The sequence below is a fragment of the Chrysemys picta genome, chromosome 25 (assembly GCF_011386835.1).
Source record: "Chrysemys picta bellii isolate R12L10 chromosome 25, ASM1138683v2, whole genome shotgun sequence".
In the NCBI taxonomy this organism is placed as follows: domain Eukaryota; kingdom Metazoa; phylum Chordata; order Testudines; family Emydidae; genus Chrysemys; species Chrysemys picta.
The window spans coordinates 11,863,570-11,883,114 of record NC_088815.1 but is presented as its reverse complement, the minus strand read 5'-3'; the positions used below and the strand labels follow the sequence as shown (position 1 = coordinate 11,883,114).

The 19,545-nt window shown below is 57.9% G+C and overlaps 1 protein-coding gene across 1 annotated transcript; it reads right to left on the bottom strand.

Annotated features, from left to right (window-relative positions):
* Nucleotides 1-107: 107 nt before the first annotated feature.
* GRIN3B (glutamate ionotropic receptor NMDA type subunit 3B) lies at nucleotides 108-19,199 on the bottom strand. Its single transcript, XM_008168769.4, has 9 exons — nucleotides 18,619-19,199; nucleotides 11,226-11,824; nucleotides 7,362-8,412; nucleotides 5,785-5,930; nucleotides 4,877-4,992; nucleotides 2,652-2,803; nucleotides 2,345-2,509; nucleotides 1,679-1,746; nucleotides 108-1,246 (listed from the first exon to the last, which is right to left on the bottom strand). The coding sequence occupies exons 1-9, from the start codon at nucleotides 19,045-19,047 to the stop codon at nucleotides 877-879; spliced, it is 3,096 nt and encodes a 1,031-aa protein (XP_008166991.2). The 5' UTR covers nucleotides 19,048-19,199; the 3' UTR covers nucleotides 108-876.
* Nucleotides 19,200-19,545: the final 346 nt, after the last annotated feature.

Genomic DNA, 19,545 nt, shown 5'->3' with positions numbered 1-19,545 from the left:
AACTTGGGGGCTGGAGGAGCTAGTGAGCAGATTCCCGAGTCAATCTGCATTTTCACCCCCTCCCCCCACACACACTTTAACCACCTGCAGAATCTGAAGGGGGTGGGTGGGAGGAGAAGTCTGCATTACTTTTATTCTAGTTAAAATCTTGAACTTTGTACATTTTATTTACAGTTAATGTTACAGCTGCTGCTAGCGAAAGGAAACACTTAGAATTTGCATCACCTAAATCCCTGGACAACTGTCACCCTCAGATGTTGTAGGGGAAAGTTTGAGTTGGTCTCTGTTCCGTGCCTCACACCCACCCTGGGGAGAGAAGGGATCCTAAACTGGGCACAGGCTTTCCTAGCCTGAGACACCGGTTCTTAGTTCCTCATTAGATTCCATCTAGTTTCCCCAAACAGCTGTTTTAAAGAGGGAAGAATTCTTCAGTCCGAGGCAGTGGGGAAAGAACTAAACCTGAACTTCCTCCTTGAGAAAAGCCAGTCCTGTCCTCACACCTGCAGTAATCAATATGTAACTGAAATCGTTTGTAAGTGAGATTCTCCTTTCCAGACCTGGCAGGAGCCTGATGTGGGAATCTCGAAGTTTGCCATGACCAAAGGACAGCAGCTAATGGGAATTGGGTCCTAACTGCGATACGAAGGAATTAATATAAAACAAAACAGTTGGGCCCTGACCCACCTGGAGAGCGTTTCCTGGTTGCTGTGATCTGTGCTAAAGTAACAGCCCACTTCCTAGGCAGCTCTGCCACTTCCCCAACCAGGAGCCTCTGCACGTGCTCTCCAGGCTCTGGTTTGATTTAAGACGTGAAAGGAAACAGCAGCTGGTTTTCCAAGGTTGAGTTCAAAAGGAACCTGAACGGCCCGTGTCCCATTACCTGTCCTCGTTCTTCTCCACAATAGGCTTAACAGGCAGCATGCGGATGTTCTTGGTGGGCCCCAACGCCACCACCAGCTCGCTCTTCCGCACCAGGGCCGCTCTCAGCTGATCCCTGATTGCCTGGATCCGTCCCTCCAGCTCCCTGAGCTCCTTCTCACTAGCATCCCACTCCTCCGGCTGGGGCACCCTGCCGTTTGTGCAGTGCCACACGGGCACCTCCCTCTCCTGTGCCGGCTCAGAGGGCGTCTGCTCCATGTTGAAATGCACCCGCTTGTCCTCTTTCCTGGTGGCCTTCCTGAGGTTGTTCCAGCTTGGCTGGCTGGCATTTGGGGCTGGTGCCTCTTCGCTCTTCTGAATATTGCACCTTCAGAGTGAAACAGGCAGAGGGTGAGTCGAGCCTTCAGGGCCGAGTCTACCATCCCAGCTGACTAGATAGCTCCCCCCCCTCATTGTGCCCTTCCTGAGAGAGAGGGTGGCAACAGCTGGTCAAAGCAGGGTCCTCCCCCTAGAAGGGTTGGGTGATCCTCATCTCTCCAAGCTGGACACTTACACCCAAGACTATTTGCTGGTGGCCATCAAGGTTCCAGGGCGGGGCACCCTTCTTCCATCCAGCTACCCTAACACCTGTGGGAAGGCAGGGGGTGTTGGACCATTAGCCACCTGTTTGCACTGCTGCTTAGGGGCGAGAGCCCTCTGCTCTAAACTACTGCCGCAGCTGGACAGTAGGAGCTGCCGAACCTGCGGTGAAGACTCAGGCCGGCGGCGGAGGTGGAACGGGGCTTTGCCCCGTTAGTACCTTTTCTCAAGTCTCAGCTTTTGGTTTTTCTGCTCCTCGAAGCCCACGTTCAGCGCCCGGTGGATTTTCTGTGAAGTGCAAAGGCGGAGAGGAATCAGACCCCCAGGGAAAGGGCTGGGGGGATGTTAGGACAGGGCTCTGCCTTTTCAGGGTTACTTGAACTTTGATTCAGTGCCTCGGAGAGTGGCTTTCCGGGGCTCCTGCAGAAGGGAGAATTACGGGCTGGGGGTGGGGTGGGGGAGGAGTCCCAACAGCTGCTGGATGTAGGCAGCGGGGAAGAGGACAGTGTGCGACCGGGCCAGGGGCAGAGGAGGGGAATCTTTAGGGCAATATCTATGCCAGAAGATGCCCTGTAGGGGCTTTGTCTGGGCCCCATGTTATGGGTGGCAGTGCTGTGTCCCACCCAGGCAAGGCTGGAGAAAAGAAAGCTGCCCAGGGGCGTTCCGGGCCATGAGTGGGGCTTGTAGGTCCTACACTAATACAAATAATTACTAGCAATAAATACTCAGACCCCAGCACCACTGCTCTTGGGCCAGCTAGGGAAGGGGCACCCTGAAGCACGGGGCTGGTGGGGACCACGAGGCCCTGCCCAGACAGCTGCCAAACCCAGCCCAGCGGGGGGCAGGCCGTTTAAGGAAAGCGGGGCTGGGGTCCAGCTGCTCTCACCTGGCTCGTGTGCAGCCAGTAGTTGAATTTCTTCTTCCTCTTGATGCGGGGCAGGATGAGGCGGTAGAAGACGTGCTCACCCAGGGAGGTGAGCAAGGAGCCGCAGAGCCCGACACACAGCAGCACGAAGAGCCCGGAGAAGTGATAGATGCCCATCTGCAGCGTCTGGAAGGGAAAGGGGGCGGGGGGAGGATTAGCCTAGGCTGAGGAGTGGGTCAGTGCCCCCTCCGCCTGCCACACAAGGCTTCAGTGGCAGCCTGGGCCCCACCACGTCTCCTCCCCGCAGAGCCCACCGGGCCGCCCTCACCTCGGTGACGGCCAAGACCCGCTTGCCGCAGGGCACCATCTTGTACCACTTGTCGTGCAGCAGGTCCATGAAGCCGGCCGACTTGTAGCGGCTGATGAACTCAGAGAGGTTGGAGGTCAGGGGCGAGTTCTGGGGGAGCCCGATTCCATAGCCTAGTGGGGGGAGAGAGAGAAGTACCATCCCGGGGGTGGACAGGGAGCCAGCAGCCCTGGGCATCACATCCTTTCCTGTGGCCTTTGTGGCTCTTCCCACCCTGGCTAGAGGATGCTCTTCAGGGCAGTGAGCGTACAGCACCGAGCCCAGCAGGACTCTGATCTCATCCGGGCCGCAAGGTGCTACCACAATACAAATAATCAGGGCCGGTGCTACCATTTAGGCAAACTAGGCGGTTGCCTAGGGCGCCAAGATTTGGGGGTGCCAAAAAGCGGTGCTCCCAATTGTTTTTTACAGCGTTCCTACACCCCCTCCCCAAGCACACGGTCACTGCTCCACTTCTCCCGCCTCTCAGGCTTGCAGCGCCAATCAGCTGTTTGGCGCTGCAAGCCTGGGAGGGGAGGAGAATTAGAGCGGGGGCGGCTGCTCGGGGAGGAGGCGGAGCAGAGGTGAACTGGGGTGGGGAGCTGCCACAGGGCTGGGGGGGGGGGGGGGGCGCAAGGGCGCGCCTAGGGCGCGAAACTTCCTTGCACCGGCCCTGCAAATAATGAATAAAAGCCCTGAGCTCCTGCCCCCTCTAGCCCCGTCACTGCAGCAGCCGAGCCTCAATGGGGTGACAAGCCCTCCTGAAAGCTGGAGGAACTTGGGCAAGGTAACAGAGCTGGCCTATGAACCTGGACCGCCCGGGCCCGGCTGACTGGGGGGTTTTCTCAGGGCTCTAAAGCCACACCGTGTCCTTGGTCTGCCAAGTGCCTGCAGCTACACAGCCCAGTGTGGTTTAGTGCAGGGGGGGGCTGCTCCCCCCTATGCCCTGCACATCTGAGGTAAGTTGTTCTCATCATAAGACAGGTTGGCCCCATTGCCATAAATCCGTCTGGTCTCCCCAGGAGAAAAACCCATGAGCTTTGCTCCTAGTGGTGTGGCCATTGCTAGCTGTCATGGGCCCTGTGACACACAGCAGCCTGCCTTGCCTTGCCGGGCCCGCTGGCTCATTCCCCGCGGACGGGGCTGCCTTCGCTTCCCTGTTTCCCTTTCTAGTCACAGCTCGGCAGGCGAGAGCGCGGGGGCTTCATTTAACTTCCCTCTCGGCTCCGGGGCAGCAGCCTGGTTAATGAGGGGAGATCAGCCAGCAGCCCTGCTGCACAGGGACGAGAGGCGGAGGCTGTGTGGGAGATTAGAGGAGGTGGAAGGGATCGGGGTGGGGAGAGAAGAGGGCAAGCAGCACCTGGAGCCTTTGCTCACCCTTAGCCAAACCAGGATCATGGTAGGCCAAACCCTCATGCTCCAGGGCACAGGCTCACTGTCCAGGGCAGGGTCAGGAAGGACGATGAACATCCTAGGAGACCAGGCCAGATGGGCTACTACGGTCTCCAGCTGTTGCGTAGCTAGCACACAGCTGGACCCAGGTGAGGGGCTGCACCACACCAGGGCTCCTCTGCTTTGCTAGTCCCTTGCTCTGGATGCGCGCCCCGCGGAGAGCCTGGTGAATCGCGACACGGACCCACCGCTGCTGCAAGCAGAGCCTGTCTGCGCTGCGGGTCCCTGGGGCACGTAGGCTGTGGACTCACCAGGGAGCGAAGCTCAGGCTGCGGGGGCGATGGGGGCGTCTCTCTGAAGGAGACAATGGCTTTGTGCGGCTTATGCAGGGGAGCACTCACTGCTGGCTGGAAGGCACTGGAAGCTACAGCCCCTCGGCCTGGGGTCAGTGTCATTTTAGATCTGCGCTGGGTAGTGAGGTGGATCCGGCCATTGGACTAAGGAGCCTTTCCCCTCTAGGTCCCCAGTTTAGCTCCAGCTGTGACCAAAGTTCAGGAGCTGTCTGCGGTGGGGGGGCCCATAAGCAAAGTGAATCTAGCAGCAGGCAGCACCCACTGCCCTAGGGGGCAGCCGGAGCAGAGACCCGCCACGCTGAGCCATTTTAACACAGATCAACACTGCACTAAAGCCACCCATCGCCTACCGCTGCGCCCCAGTCCCACGCAAGCGATGCCCCTTCTCCCGGGGCAGGGCACCGGTGCCTTCAGCAGCTCGGGCCGTGGGCCAAGGGGAACCGGCCCCAGGCAGCAGCTCACCTTCAATAGCAAACGGCTTCCCCACGGTGAGGAGCTTGCAGTCCGAGTCGATGGTGACCTCGTAATCCAGAAGGGACTTGTCCATGATGAACGCGTTGAGCGTGGGGGGCTCGGTCCTGGCAAAGGGAGCACAGGGGAGAGGCTGATTGGCTGGATTCGCCCTCCCCGGCCCCAAGAAGTGGCTGGCGGGTTAAGGGGTAAATAGCCACCGATTACAAAAGAGGATAGTGCAGGAGCGCTGGCTGTGGGGGGAGTGCCCGCCTACACCAGCCCAGCCTCTTCCAGCAGGGGGCGCTGTGGGGAGCGGGGCAGGAGCACTGGCTGTGGGGGCACCTCCCGCCTACTCCAGCCCAGCCTCTTCCAGCAGGGGGCGCTGTGGGGAGTGGGGCAGGAGCACTGGCTGTGGGGGCACCTCCCGCCTACTCCAGCCTCTCCCAGCAGGGGGCGCTGTGGGGAGCAGAGCAGGATTTCTGGCTGTGGGGGCACCTCCCGCCTACTCCAGCCCAGCCTCTTCCAGCAGGGGGCGCTGTGGGGAGCGGGGCAGGAGCACTGGCTGTGGGGGCACCTCCTGCCTACTCCAGCCTCTTCCAGCAGGGGGCGCTGTAGGAAGCGGGGCAGAGGTACTGGCTGGGGGGGGGGCACTTCCGCCTACCTCAGCCCAGCCTCTGCCAGCAGGGGGTGCTGTGGGGAGCAGGGCAGGATTTCTGGCTGTGGGGGCACCTCCCACCTACTCCAGGCCAGCCTCTGCCAGCAGTGGGCACTGTGGAGACTGGTGCAACGCACTGAGGGGAGGTAGCCCAGCCCCCAGTTTCTTTACAGTACCGGCCAGTTCATCGTGAATGAGCCAGCGGCACACGCCCGCCTTCCCCCACATGTTGCGCCTGCCCCTGCTGCGGCTGCCCCCTTACTTGAGCATGGTGACCCCGGCGGGGGTGGTGGGGACGCTATGGCGCCTCATGTACTCGTGCATTTCGGGGAAGCTCTTCTTGATGTACTCCTCGGCGCTGCTCTCCCACACGGTGCCGAAGCGGAAGCCCTGCGAGGGATGGTGCAGCTGCAAAGAGGACCAGGCGGGTGGCTTGCAAATACCAATAGGGGAGCCAGGGAGGGGTTGGGGTCAAAGCAGTGAACCCCGAGCCCATCAGCCTGTCCCTTCTAACCCGGAGTCGCTGGCTGTACATGCCGGGCTCCATTCCCCACCACCCACAGGCAGCAAGTAAGTTATTTCTTGGGCGGGGGCATATGCCAGTCCCCCCCCCCGCCGCCCCCGGCCGGGGAGTCTCTCCGCTCTTAGCTACACAGTGCAGGGGCCAGCGCCAGCACAAGTTGATTTCTCGGGGGCCGCCCTGCATGCTTCCATACAGGAACAGACACTCCGTGAACCAGGGGGCAGCACCGGGCTAAATTTGAGCGGGGGTGTAACCATGCAGCCAGAGCGATGCGCCGGACGGCTCTGGCATCAGCCGTATTGATTTAGTATGGAACTATGAGCAAATGCAAAAACCGGTAGGGTTTGCGCCTCCCCTAATTGGCACCACTGCTCCCACCGGAATGCAGCCACCTCTGGGGTGGAGGCTGCAGGGCCGGCTCCAGGGTTTTAGCCGCCCCAAGCAGCCAAAAAAAAAAAAAAAAAAAGCCGCGATCGCGATCTGCGGCGGCAATTCGGCGGGAGGTCCTTCGCTCCGAGCGGGAGTGAGGGACCGTCCGCTGAATTGCCGCCGAACAGCTGGACCTGCTGCCCCTCTCCGAAGAGGCTGCCCCAAGCACCTGCTTGCCAGGCTGGTGCCTGGAGCCGGCCCTGGGTGGAGGTATTTCTCTGCAAACAGCAGCGGTTCAGGACAGGAGGGGAGGAAGCATGCTGCATCTAGCTTGAACTGCAGGGGAGGCAGAATTATCCCAACTGGAATCTGGCCAGGATTCGGGGTGAACCCCCCCCCCCAACTCATAGAAAAAGGACCCTGGGGTTTTGAGGTTGCAAGCAGACAGGACCTTGGATTTAAATCTCATTCAAAAGCCAGCACCAGCACTGCAGGGCCAATGGCTCAGAGATGGCTCTGAGGGAAGAGCGCCCCCTACTGAACCATCCACTGGATTTTACACCCCCTGTCGCTCCCAGAACCAGCAGCAGCCGGGAGCCAGCTGGGAAAATGGGGTGCGGTGGGTGGCTCGACTGGCAAAGCTCCAGGCGACAGCCCGACATAACGACGGGTTGGGAACGGCGTGGACGAGTTTAGAAAGGCCTGGCGCTAACACCGCTCTTCGGCTGGAGTCGGCAAAGTGACTGGTAGGGGGCGCTCTCCCCTTGGAGTCGGGCCTGACCAAGAGACCCCAGCATGGTGCTAAGGGCTCTGGGCTGCTGCAGTGGCCACCATCCAAAGGAAACCGGGATGCAGAGGAGACCAGCGTGGGGAGGGGAGGGAAAACGGCAACTTCCCCCGATGCCTCGGTCCCTCCCTCCTCCGAGGCAGCGCAACGGCCCTCCCACCTTGGGGTCGTGGATCCCCGAGAGCTCCTCGAAGGTCTTCTCCCCCACCATGACGGCGGCCAGGTTGGCCGTGTAGCTGGAGAGCACCAAGAGGCAGAAGATGGCCCAGAGGTTCATGAGGAAGCGGCCAGTGTAGCACTTAGGCGTCTTGCTGGAGACGGTGCGCCCGAAGAGGATGGCGTAGCAGAGGTTGAGGGCCGAGGAGTAGGAGAAGATCTTCATGCGGTTGCGCCCGTGCGGGGTCATGCCGTAGGGGCTCTTCCACTCGTAGAGGGTCAGGAAGAGCGCCGTCAGGTGCAGGGCCACAAAGATCCCCACCCACATGGTCCAGTGCAGGGGCCACATGAAGGCGCCGATGGGCGAGGCTGTGTCCTTGGTCCTCACTAGGATGCCCAGGCTGGTGGAGAAGAAGGGGCTGGTGAAGTCGATGACCTTGCTCCTGGCCGAGTTGATGCTGAAGGAGGTGACGGCCATGTGGGCCGTGCCGCTGAGCAGGTCCCCCACCAGCCCCGTCCACTGCCCGTTTTTCCAGGCCCCGTACTTGCCGTCCCCGACGATGTAGAGGTCGAAATCGAAAGGCAGGTCCTCAGCCAGCTTCTCCAGCAGGTCTATGCAGTAGCCGTAGCAGCACTTCTTGTACTCCAGGGGCACTGAGCCGTTCTCGGCATTGAGCGCCTCGAAGAGGGCCTCCAGCACGGCCGAGTCATTGGTGTGGGGGTCCAGGCACAGCAGCCCGGCCGGGCAGCTCCCGTCCTCGTCCACTTCCCGCGTGAAGACAAACGGGTGCTCCACCAGCGTCACCACCCGCAGCTTCACCCGTGAGAAGCCGCCCCCGCCGCCCGGGCTCTTGCGCTGCAGTTGGGTCTGCCAGAACCCTTCCTCCACCTCCAGCTTGCCGTCCTGCCAGCTGCCCACCGTCACCCAGGTGGGCTCCCCCAGGGAGTCGCGCAGCAGGCTCCAGATCCTATAGCGGTGCTCGGTGTGCACCAGCGACGTCTTCCGCACAGACACCCGCCCCGTCCGCCCGTGGAACGACGTGTTGGCCAAGAACCTGGCGGAGGGGAGAGAGGAAGCATTGGGCACCTGACATCCCCGGGGTGGGGAGCTGAGCACAGAGCGACAGCGAGGGGGCCGGGAGGGAGCCGGAGACAGGGTCTGGCCACCGGGAGCCCAGCACACAAGGGGCCCCGGGCTGGGACGGTGGCAGGGGGGAGCTGATCTACTGCACAGGCCATCAGGCGGGTCGGGGCAGGAGGTGGAATTGACGAGTGTTTGGAGACCCGGGGGGCTGGAGGGAACACAGCAGTGGAAATACTGGGATTCTCGCCCTTTTCTGCACCGATCTCCCCCATCTAGCTGGGCTCCGGCCAGGATCTGTCCCCCCAGGTTGAGAACCCCCTGCTCTTCAGGGCCCTGAAGAGGCTGCTCCAAGCCCCAAGGACCTGACCTGGGGGGGCCTCCCCCAGCCTGGTTCCACTCACTAAATCAAGGAGTTTGCTTCAGTCGATGTTTTTTGAGAGCAGAGGTTGCTCCGTGCTGGGCAGTTGCTTGGGGACTGGCTGAACGGAGGGTGTTAGAAGGGCAGGGGCACTCACAGAGCTGGGGTGGGGGCGCCCTGGGGCTGGGGGCTGGGAATCTTCAGCAGCAATGTCTTGCACCCTGGATAAAGGGACTGATTATTACCAGACCGGCCGGACAGGCAGGGAAATTCAGGGCCTCCCAGGTGCATGTCAGCACGTGTGTAAGGAGGAGCGGTGTTGATGTGTGTGCCGGGCCGTGTGTGCACATGCATAGCATCGCGTATCAGACTGGACATGCAACCGTGCAGGGCAGTGTGTGTATGTGTGCATATCTTTGCATGTCAGACTGGACATGTGCCCATGCAGGGCAGTGTGTGTGTGCATAGCATCGTGTGTCAGACTGGACATGCAACCGTGCAGGACAGTGTGTGTGTGTGCGCATATCTTTGCATGTCAGACTGGACATGTGCCCATGCAGGGCAGTGTGTGTGTGCATAGCATCGTGTGTCAGACTGGACATGCAACCATGCAGGGCAGTGTGTGTATGTGTGCATATCTTTGCATGTCAGACTGGACATGTGACCATGCAGGCCAGTGTGTGTGTGTGTGCATAGCATCGCGTGTCAGACTGGACATGTGACCATGCAGGGCCGTGTGTGTGTGTGCATAGCATCCCATGTCAGACTGGACATGCAACCATGCAGAACAATGTGTGTGTGCATATCTTTGCATGGCAGACTGGACAAGTGACCATGTGTGTGTCGCCGTGCATGTCTGAGCGCCTGGGCCTCTGGGTGTGGCAGGTGAGCATGGGCCCATGTGTGTCAGTGCTAACATGGGTTCATGTCAGAATGCACATGCACAGGGGATTGCAGAGGCGTGTGCGGGCAGGGGGTGTGAATTCCATCTTCCATCCAAGGCTGCCAAAGCATCCCATAAAACAACCCTCTGCCCCACTGAGGCTGCCTCTCCCTCTGGCATCAGCTCCATTCTCCTCGGCTCTCCTTTTCCTTCCATCTCTCACTCGCCTTCCCTCTGCTCCCCTCCCACTCCCTCTCCCGGGCCTTGGAACAGCCTCATTAAGACACTAGTAGTGTCTCCAGAACGAGCCCAAGTTGCCAGAGAGGCCCCGAGGAGGGGGCAGCACTTCGCTGCATTTCTAAAGCAGTTGGACCATTAGTGATGCTGGTAGCTGTAATTAACGGGAATCAAATGCCATGCTCCAGGGCCTGGGCCGATTGCTGGGAGGGTCAGGAAGGGATCCAGCCCACGCTGCCCACACACTGCCTTCTGCCGGGCTGTCGGGGCCTTAGCAAAATTCATATTTCTATAACAACAGCTTTCTGCTGACGTTACTCAGAGATTTAAAGAGACAAAGTCCCTTTCCCAGACAGCTTCTGCACAGACACAGCCTCTGGCAGGAAATGGTTAGTGCCTGAGCAGACTGCTGATCTCCCAAGAGGCAGCATGACCTAGTGGTCAGAGCACAGGCTGGACTCAGGAGACTAGTCCCAGCTCAGCCACCGCTTTGCTGTATTGACCCGGGGCAAGTGACTTTTGGTGCCTCAGTTTCCCCATCTGTATAACAATAAATAATTCCCTTCACCCCTCCCCCGACAGAGGGATTGCAAGGTATTAACATAACAACGCCAACTGCTTCATTCCCAAAGATCACAAAGCACTTTACAAAGGAGGGCAGTATTGTGAGCCCCATCATACAGCTGGGGAAATTGAGGCACGTAGAGGGGAAGTGACTTGCCCAAGGTCACCCAGCTGGTCAGCGGCAGAGTCGGGAATAGAAGGGAGGTCTCCTGAGTCCCAGGTCAGTGCTCTTTCCACTGCCTCCCTATTATGACCCAGTCTGACAAACCTTAGATTTTTAAGGCCAGAAGGGACCATTATGACCATCTAGGACTGAGCTCCTGCAGAGCAGAGGCCGGAGAATTTCACCCAAATGGGAAACTGAGGCACAGGGAAGGGAAGTGGCATGCCACGGGGTCTCCCAGCAGGTCAGCATTAAGACCTGAGACAAAACCCAGTTCTCGCCGTCCGGCACGCTGGCCCACCCCATGAGATTAAACAGAGAGACCCCGGTTCTTGCACTAAAAATCAAATGCAGAGGAAGGCCAACCAGTAGGGGGCATCGGAGGGTGTGGGAGGACCGGCTGGGCATTGCTGCCGGCTGGCAACCTCCCTCTGCGCCCAGCCCGCCATGGCAGGAAAGTGTCTCTGGCTGTCTGAATGTTCAAAGAGAAGCAGATGCCCCAGCAGGGGGCAGCGGCTGGGCGAGACAGACACTGGCCCACGTGCTAGGAGTCGCTGACGGGGCTGGCTCCAAGCTTACCTGGAGAGGTAGTGCCCAGAGGACTCCGAGCCTTCCACGTGCTTGTCGTTGCAGTTCACCATGCTCTGGATGAGGGTGAGGTCGGGCCGGATGTACATGGCGCTGGAGATGGCCCGGGATACCAACTCCACCGCGTCCTGGATGAATTGCTCCAACGTGGGGCTGTTGACCTCCCCGTAAGCCAGGAGGCCCAGGGGCAGCCCCTCCGTCTGCAGCTCATCCACGTTCAACGGGTGCCCCAGCATCCAGTGAAAGTCCTGCAGCATCAGGCCGGACGCTGAGGCCGCCCTGAACACCAGCCGTGAGAGGCGGGCGTCACAGCCAAAGAGCAGCACCGGGCCGGCCAGCTCCTTGAGCTCCTCCAAGTGCTGGCGGAGGTAGCGGGCGGCGCCCGGCTCATCCAGGTAGCTCAGGTCCAGGATGGTTCTCAGGAAGAGGTCGGTGTTGCTGGTCCAGAAATCCAGGAAGCCAGAAACGTCCCAGGCGTGGCACAGCACCAGGGTGATCTCGTGCCAGTCGTTGGTCTGCAGGACGCTGTCCAGCACGTCCACCAGGGTCTCCAGGGGGCTCTTCCGGTCCATGAGCAGGTGGAAGGGATTCTGCAAGCCCAGAGATGACGAGTGAGATTTACTTATTGGTCTTTATATTAGTGGCAGCTGAAATTGGGGGCCCCACTGCGCTAGGCGCTGTACGTACCTGTAAGATATGGCTGTACTGTAATCAGGGGGTGCGACAGCGGCTCATGTGGACACACCAGAAACTCAGTGTCATCTAGAGGCATTTCTCCTCCTCTGCCCATCTACTGAACTTCCCTCCCAAAGATCTCAGAGCTTCCCTCCTGGCCATTAGGTAAGGGAGACATGGGGATCGTTTCCTCCCACCACTAAAGTGCAGCTACCTCAGGAGTGGAACACAGCAGCTGTTTAACAGCTGCCCAGAACGGCTGCCCCGCCGGTTAGGACAGGAAGGGCCAAACTGAGATGAAGTTACAAGAGGAACTTTAGGGAGGCAGCGTTTAATGACCGAGGGAACTGGGCTCACCATGCTAAAAAGGACCAGGGTATGCCCAGCGCCCCCTCATGCTGCATGAGGGTAGTGCGGGCACTCATGCAGCCTGGACCTCTTGTCCCACCTGCTCATGATGGTGAAGTGAGCCTTACCACAGGACTAGGAGGGTGCCTCTGTCTCCAAACGGGGTGGATAAGTTATTTCCAATTGATGCGGGAGGGAAGGCTCCTGTGAATTCACCATGGGGGAGGGGTCTGGTGTGTCGACTGGCTATTCTGGGGCATGGAGGGCATTGGTCTCTGCTGGGCTCTGTCCCATTATCCTATGGCCTCTGGACCAGTGGCTTTGCGTGCATTTAAATCTAAAACGACACCCGGGAATAAAACCTGCCACAGCGCAGGGTCTGCTTCCTCTCGGAGACCGCCTATCCCAAGCTCCTGCCTGCACCTGGGACCCTGCCTGGGCTGATCATAAACGACGCTGCTGCAGCCGGCCCTGACTCACGCCAAAAATAAACCTCCGGTCAATTCACAGAGGAAATGGACAAGGAGGCGAGTGGCCAGGAGAGGGCACCAAATCCAAGAGATCAGAGGGAAGGCTTCAAAGAGGAGAAACAGTTCCTCAGGGGTTCTGGCTCTGCTCCCAGTCACACTAAAGGGGTGTGGGTGGAGGGGGTATCGCACACTTGGCTGGATAATTGGGCGCCGTCGTCAAAGTGGGAGCTGTGCAAGGAGGACCTCTCACGTGTCCATAGAGTGTTTGAGCATATGCTGAGATGCAGCTGCCTCTGGGGTGGAACTCGGCTGCTGTTTAACAGCAGACAGCAACACTGCATAAGCGTTTAGGGCAGGAAGGGAAGGATCCAGCATCCAATTAAAACTGCTGAAGGGAAGTTAGGGGGGTAGAATGGAAATACCTAATGTGGCACAGACCCAGAGCAGCGATCTTTCTCTCTCTCTCTCTCTCCCACACCCACACACACCATTATCCAGATCCCTTCATAAAAAGTTTTAAAGAAAATTCTAATTTCATCACTTCCTGTGCGGGGTAAATTCAGCCGGGAGCACTGGGCAGGATGTTAACTTCATCCCCTTACACAGATCAGGGAGCTTCACTCTGGGAAGCGACTCTTCTTCCGTACACCAGGTGGAAGCTGAGCTGTAAATGCACCCTCACACTGCATGATCATTAACTATGTAATGATCAGGGCTCTGCTGTGCCAGGCATTAAGAACATAAGGAATGGCCAATGGGTCAGACCAATGGTCCATCTAGCCCAGTATCCTGTCTGCCGACAAAAAGCAACAGAGGGTCCTGTGGCACCTTTAAGACTAACAGAAGTATTGGGAGCATAAGCTTTCGTGGGTAAGAACCTCACTTCTTCAGATGCAAGTCTGCCGACAGTGGCCAACGCCAGGTGCCCCAGAGGGAATAAACAGAACAGGCAATCATTGAATGATCCATCCTCTGTCGCCCATTCCCAGTTTCTGGCAGTCAGAGGTTAGGGACACCCAGCGCATGGAGTTGTCTTGGCTAATAGTCATTGATGGACCTATCCTCCGTGATTGTTCAGACAGGCCCAGAAGAGCTTAGAATCTAAAGGTAAAGGAAAGATCATCCCTACTTTACAGATGGAGAAAATGAGGCACAGAGCGGTCAAGTGACTTGTCCTAGGCCAGGCAGGGAGTCGATGGCAGAGGAAGGACTCAATCCCACAGCCATGGAGGCCCAGCCCAGCAATCAATCCACAAGACCTGCTTTCCTCTTGCTCTTTACCCACCCATGTTCACACCCCTTAGAGGGGCATGACTGGAATGCAACAGAACATGGTAATTTAAAGACTCAAATCTGCAAGGCACTAAGTGCCCCTACTTCCAGTGGAGCTCCAACTGATTCTGAGATGTTCTTTGGTCAAACCCATCCTTAGCTCATACCCACAATATAAGGGAAGGGGAGGAGAAAAAACTTCTCTCTTGTGGCATATTGGAAATGATGTTAAAATTACAAGCTATTCCTTTAGGTGTTGGGGATTTCCTGGTTCTGCTTGCAGGCTAGGGGGCTCTGTAGGAAAGCATGCCAGCTTGGTTCCAGCAATTAGTCTGCAGAGAGACAGCCTAGAGTGAGGTGGGGTGAGCTGTGCTGCTCTGTTTTTAGGGAGCAGCCTGCTTTGTCTCTCTCTGTTTGTAGGTTCTTTTGCGTTATTGTTCTGAATTTTAAGAACTAAAGTCTTGCGCTGTTGCAACCTTCCAGCAAGAGGATTGTATGGTTTTATGGAACTTCTCTGCGTCCGTGCTGGGAACATAACAGCATTGATCGACACCTCCATTTACACCTTTAGACACAAGGCAGAAGGGAGCCAGCTGTCAAGCTAGTAGTCTGGTATCAGTCTCTGAACAGGACCTAACACTGATGTCAAGCCTGCTGCACGGGAGGAAGAGATCAGTAAAGAAATGGTAAGAAAGAAAGCAGTCAGATCCAATAATTAGGGATTATTCCCACTGATAGTGAAGTAACCAGGGCTTGATGTGGTTGGTACATTTCACTCCAGCTCATACCCATTCTCTCTATAGATACCCACATCAGGCAGTGGAGAGATTATGTGGCTAGAGCAGGAGGATGGTACCAGGACTCCTGGGTTCCATTCCCAACTCTAGGAGGAGAGGAATCTAGTGATTAGAGAAAGGGGAGCAGGCACCAGAACTTCTTGATTCTGTTCTCAGTTCCAGGAGGAGAGTAAAGTCTAGTGGTTAGAGTGGGGTGGGAGGATCAGGCATCAGGACTCCTGGGTCCCTGTTCTCTGCCCACAGCTTGTGGTGTGACCTTGAGAAAGCATTCCAACCTCTCTTCGATCCTCAGTTTGTAGGGATAATACTGCACCAGCATCTCACGGGACTGCTGGGAAGCCTAACGTGAAGGTGGCAAAGCAAAGCTCTTAGAGTTCCTCGAAGGAAGAGGGCAGAATATTTGTGTAAGCAAGAGGCCAGCCTGGTCAGCCGTGGGAGCTTGGTTTGCCTTTACAAGGTACCGCCAATGCTCTCTGTACTGCACAGCCATACAAGAATATGGTGCTGCCCCAGCTAGCCTGGGTCTAAGCGATTAGAGCAGGGGGTTGGGCAGCAGGACCCCTGGGTCCTATCCCTGGCTGTGCCATGCCCCAGAGAATTTACAATCTAAATTAAGTACAATATGGACAGGAAGATACATACAGGGGGGTCTAGGATTTTGTTCATAATTATATCTATGGAGAAGCAGTGTGGTTTACAGGCCCAGGACTCAAGAGCATATCATAGAATCTCAGGGGTGGAAAGGACCTCAAGAGGTATCTAGTCCAACCCCCTGCTCAAAGCAGGGCCAATCCCCATTTTTTTTTTGCCCCAGATCCCTAAATGGCCCCCCTCAAGGATTGAACTCACAACCCTGGGTTTAGTGGGCCAATGCTCAAACCACTGAGCTATCCCTCCCCCCGTGAACAGTGTGTGTTAGGTCATCATCCGAGACTTGCAACGCCGGCTACAGAAGCGCCATGCAAATGCCTGTTCTCACTTTCTGGTGACATTGTAAACAAGACAAGGGCAGCATTATCTCCTTGCACATCATTCTGTAATATCTCAGTAAACACCTTAAACAAAGCCTCGTGGAAGCTTCCAACAGCAGCAGGGTTTGCTTTGCAAGTTATCCTTATCGACAAGCATATTGATTCAAACATGTAATGGTTAAAGTGAGGTTTGCCTGGGTTCTATCCCCAGCTCTACCTGCTGTGTGACCTGAGATAAGTTTCTTAGTCTTTCATGCCTCAGTTTCCCCTCTCTCTGTGTCCGTCGCATCTATTTAGACTGTAAGCTCTTCTGGAGCATAGACTGTCTCTCACTGCACATCTAGATCTCCAACAGCCAGTGATGGGACGCTAGGTGGGGAGGACTTTGAGTTACTCCAGAGAATTCTTTCCCAGGTGTCTGGCTGCTGGGTCTCACCAACATGCTCGGGGTCTAACTGATCCCCAGATTTGGGATTGGGAAGGAATTTCCGCCCCCGATCAGATTGGCAGAGACCAGGGGGGAGGTTTCACCTTCCACTGCAGCATGGGACACGGGTCGCTTGCAGGTTTAAACTAGTGCAAATGGTGGATTCTCTGTAACTTGAAGGCTTTAAACCGTGATTTGAACGTCAGGGACTCAGCCAGAGGTTAGGGGTCTATTTCAGGAGTGGGTGGGTGAGGTTCTGGGATGTGCAGGAGGTCAGACTAGAGGATCATGATGGTCCCTTCTGGCCTTTAAGTCTATACAGCATGTAGCAGCACTAGGGTGACCAGACAGCAAATGTGAAAAATTGGGACGGGGGTGGGGGTAATAGGAGCCTATATAAGAAAAAGACCCAAACATCGAGACTGTCCCTATAAAATCAGGACATCTGGTCACCCTAAGCAGCACCTCTGGGCTCGAGTGTAATAGAAATAAATAAATATCCCGATAGTTCCCAGAGCTCAGCTGTCCTATATGCATAAATAGTAACATCAACTCCATGCAAAGAAATATTAGACCCTGTCCAAATCGACATGCATCAATTGGCTTCCTCTTGGGTCCTGGGTCACTTTTTACCCTCCCTGTGCGTTGCATCCCCGTCAGCCCACAGAGGCTGCAGGAAAAGGTTTCCGAATCAAGGGAATGCCAGGGCATTAATAAAGCAGCGATGCTTAAAGCAACCAGCAGAGTCATTCCTGTAGCATTAATAAAATTCACCCCCCCCCACCTCCTCTGCTTTACAAAGCCTTGTGTGTGATGGAAATAATTCACCATAATAAAAGCGAGAGAACAGTGGGCACGGGAGGCAGGCAAAGATGAGGGCTGAGATAGGGGAGAGCTGAGTGGCGGGTCTGTTGCTTGTTGTGATGCGTTATCGCAGGGTATGGTCTGGCTATGGCTCCACTCTGAAATAGATTCCTCCTGAGAGCACAAACTCTGCTGTTTGCCGGGTAACTGACCGACTTTACATACAGCTCCTGTGGAGATGCAGCCACCTCTGGGGTGGGAAGCAGCAGCCAGCACACAACACTGGGGACATTTAGGCCAAGGGCATAATCTTACAAAGAGCGCCTGGGGATCGGTGGTTAAGGTCTCATCTGAAAGGCCCTTGGATGGTCAGTACAGATATCTACAGCCCTGCTGGGATCTGCCTGCTGACTGGGGCCTTAGATTTTATACTACAAACATCAGCATGTTCTCTAAACACCTTCCTCACTTGAACCTGCCTCGTGGCAAGAAGCCTGGAGCACGGTGCTTCTTCGTGTTACACAAACTCACACCCAGCACTAAAGCCACGAGGATCAGGACGGCACATGCCCTAAAGTGAACTTCTCCTTCGCACGGGGGGCATTTTCCTCCAGAACCCTGCTCCCTGCCCCCTCTCGCTACTTCAATTAATACTGCTCTCCCGCATGTGCCTGGGGGTGGTGGGGAAGGACCTGGGAAGGAGGCTGGCCTGGCTTGCGAATAAAGTGACCCCGAACTATAAATATTCCCCCTGATCGATGGGTCTGAACTTGGCTGTGATTAAACCTCAAAACCACTGGGACCTTCTAGGTGGCTAAAGTATTGACCAGCCCTTCTGAGTCATTCCAGAGACAGGATCGAGCTGGGGCAAGGCTCCAGGCGGGAAGGAAGCGCAAGGTAGCCAGGAGAACAGAAAGCAGAGCCTCCAGGGACCCCTCCAGGCCCCCCCCAGCCTCCCTGCCCACCCAGACACGCTCCAGGGTGGCAGGCCCTCCCCAGCCTCCCTGCCCACCCAGCCACGCTCCAGGGTGGCAGGCCCTCCCCAGCCTCCCTGCCCACCCAGACACGCTCCAGGGTGGCAGGCCCTCCCCAGCCTCCCTGCCCACCCAGCCACGCTCCAGGGTGGCAGGCCCAGGGGAAGAGGCTTCCAGTTGCAAGTGCGGATTTGCAGCCAGGAGTCTCTTCTGCTCCTTTGCATACAGAGCAGATCCCCCGCCCTTAAAAATAGTCCCTACAACAAACCCTCCCCCAGCTGCAGTGCTGCTGTTGGACACCCCGAACTGCCCCCCGCCCCCCAGGCTTACAGACAACCAGGGCTCATGCTGGGGAGGAGAAAAAGGTCCAACTGCAGCTTGCACTGGGAGTTGGAGGGGCTGGATTCATTGGGCAAGGAGCCCCCCGCCCCCCAAAAATCCTCTTCCTGCCAGCAGGGGAATTACTACAGGAGAAGCGGGGTGCCCCCCCCCCCCCCGCTGGCCTAGCCCTTGTGTGGCCAAGGAGCCCCCCCAGCTGCAGAGCGCCCAGGGATCGGACCAGGCTGGGTTGGACCAGCCAGACCCCCCCACTTGTTGCCCAGCCGAAGCTGCTCCGGGGGGCAGGGGCGCAGCGACTCCCCCTTACCTGGGTGCGGAAGGGCAGCGGCTGCTCCAGCCCCACGACGCTGAGGAAGGGGATCTCCAGGAAGGCGGAGAGGAACTCCAGCTGGAGCAGCTCCTCCCGGGACTGGGGGAAGGCCAGCACGGCCGCCACCTTTTGCACCACCAGCGCCTGGCACAGCCAGCGAGCCAGGGACGCCGGGTCCCGCTCCCGGGGAGCCCCCGGCACGAGCTCCAAGCTCAGGTTATAGGGGAACCAGGTGGCCCGGCTCGCCCTGGCCAGGGCGCTGCGCACCCGGCTCTGCGCTCCCCCCGGGGGCAGCAGCGCGCCCAGGCGCACCGTGTGCCCGACCCTGGCGAGGATGTGGCAGGGCTGGGGGTGCCCCTGGCAGGGCGCCGGCAGGAGGCTGCCCGCCACCCCCACGCACAGCCAGAGCGCCCGCAGAAACTCCATCGGAAAGTTTGGGCGCCCCCCGGCGCCCCCCTGGCCCTGGGTGGGCGGCCGGCGGGGGGGCTAGGGTGGGGGAGAGGAGGCGGCGGGCGCTGGGGAGGAAGGAGTCCTGGGTGCCGGAGGAGGAGGAGGAGGAGAGGGGGCATGAGGAAGGCTGGGAGAGCGGAGGAGCTGCTGGGATCTCCAGGCAGGGCTGCCATGGAGCGTCTCCAGCAGCAGGGGCAGCAGAGGCACCAGGAGACAGACAGTAGCTTGCATTGGCTGGGGGGGGGGATGGAGGGAGGGGGGCAATCATAGCAAGGCAGGGGAAGGGGGTTGAAGATGCCAGGGGAGCTGGCTGCTGGAGGCAGGAGAGGCCGAAGGGAATCCAGTGGCGAGGGGAGGCTGGCAGAAAAATGCCCCCTGCCCTCGTCCGGCCCAAGTGCCCTCCTGGAGATGCCCCCCCACACACACACACAGTGTGGAGCCTGGCTTTGCCAAGGGGTGGTGCGCAAATGCCAA

What these genes read in the sequence shown, in the direction of transcription:
- GRIN3B (XM_008168769.4), bottom strand. Translation starts at nt 19,047, where the DNA reads ATGGAGTTTCTGCGGGCGCTCTGGCTGTGCGTGGGGGTGGCGGGCAGC. An exon ending in CGGGGATCCACGACCCCAAG is followed by an intron (nt 5,931 to 7,361) that starts GTGGGAGGGCCG and finishes TCCTCTTTGCAG; the next exon opens with CTGCACCATCCCTCGCAGGG. An exon ending in GGGTCTTGGCCGTCACCGAG is followed by an intron (nt 2,510 to 2,651) that starts GTGAGGGCGGCC and finishes TTTCCCTTCCAG; the next exon opens with ACGCTGCAGATGGGCATCTA.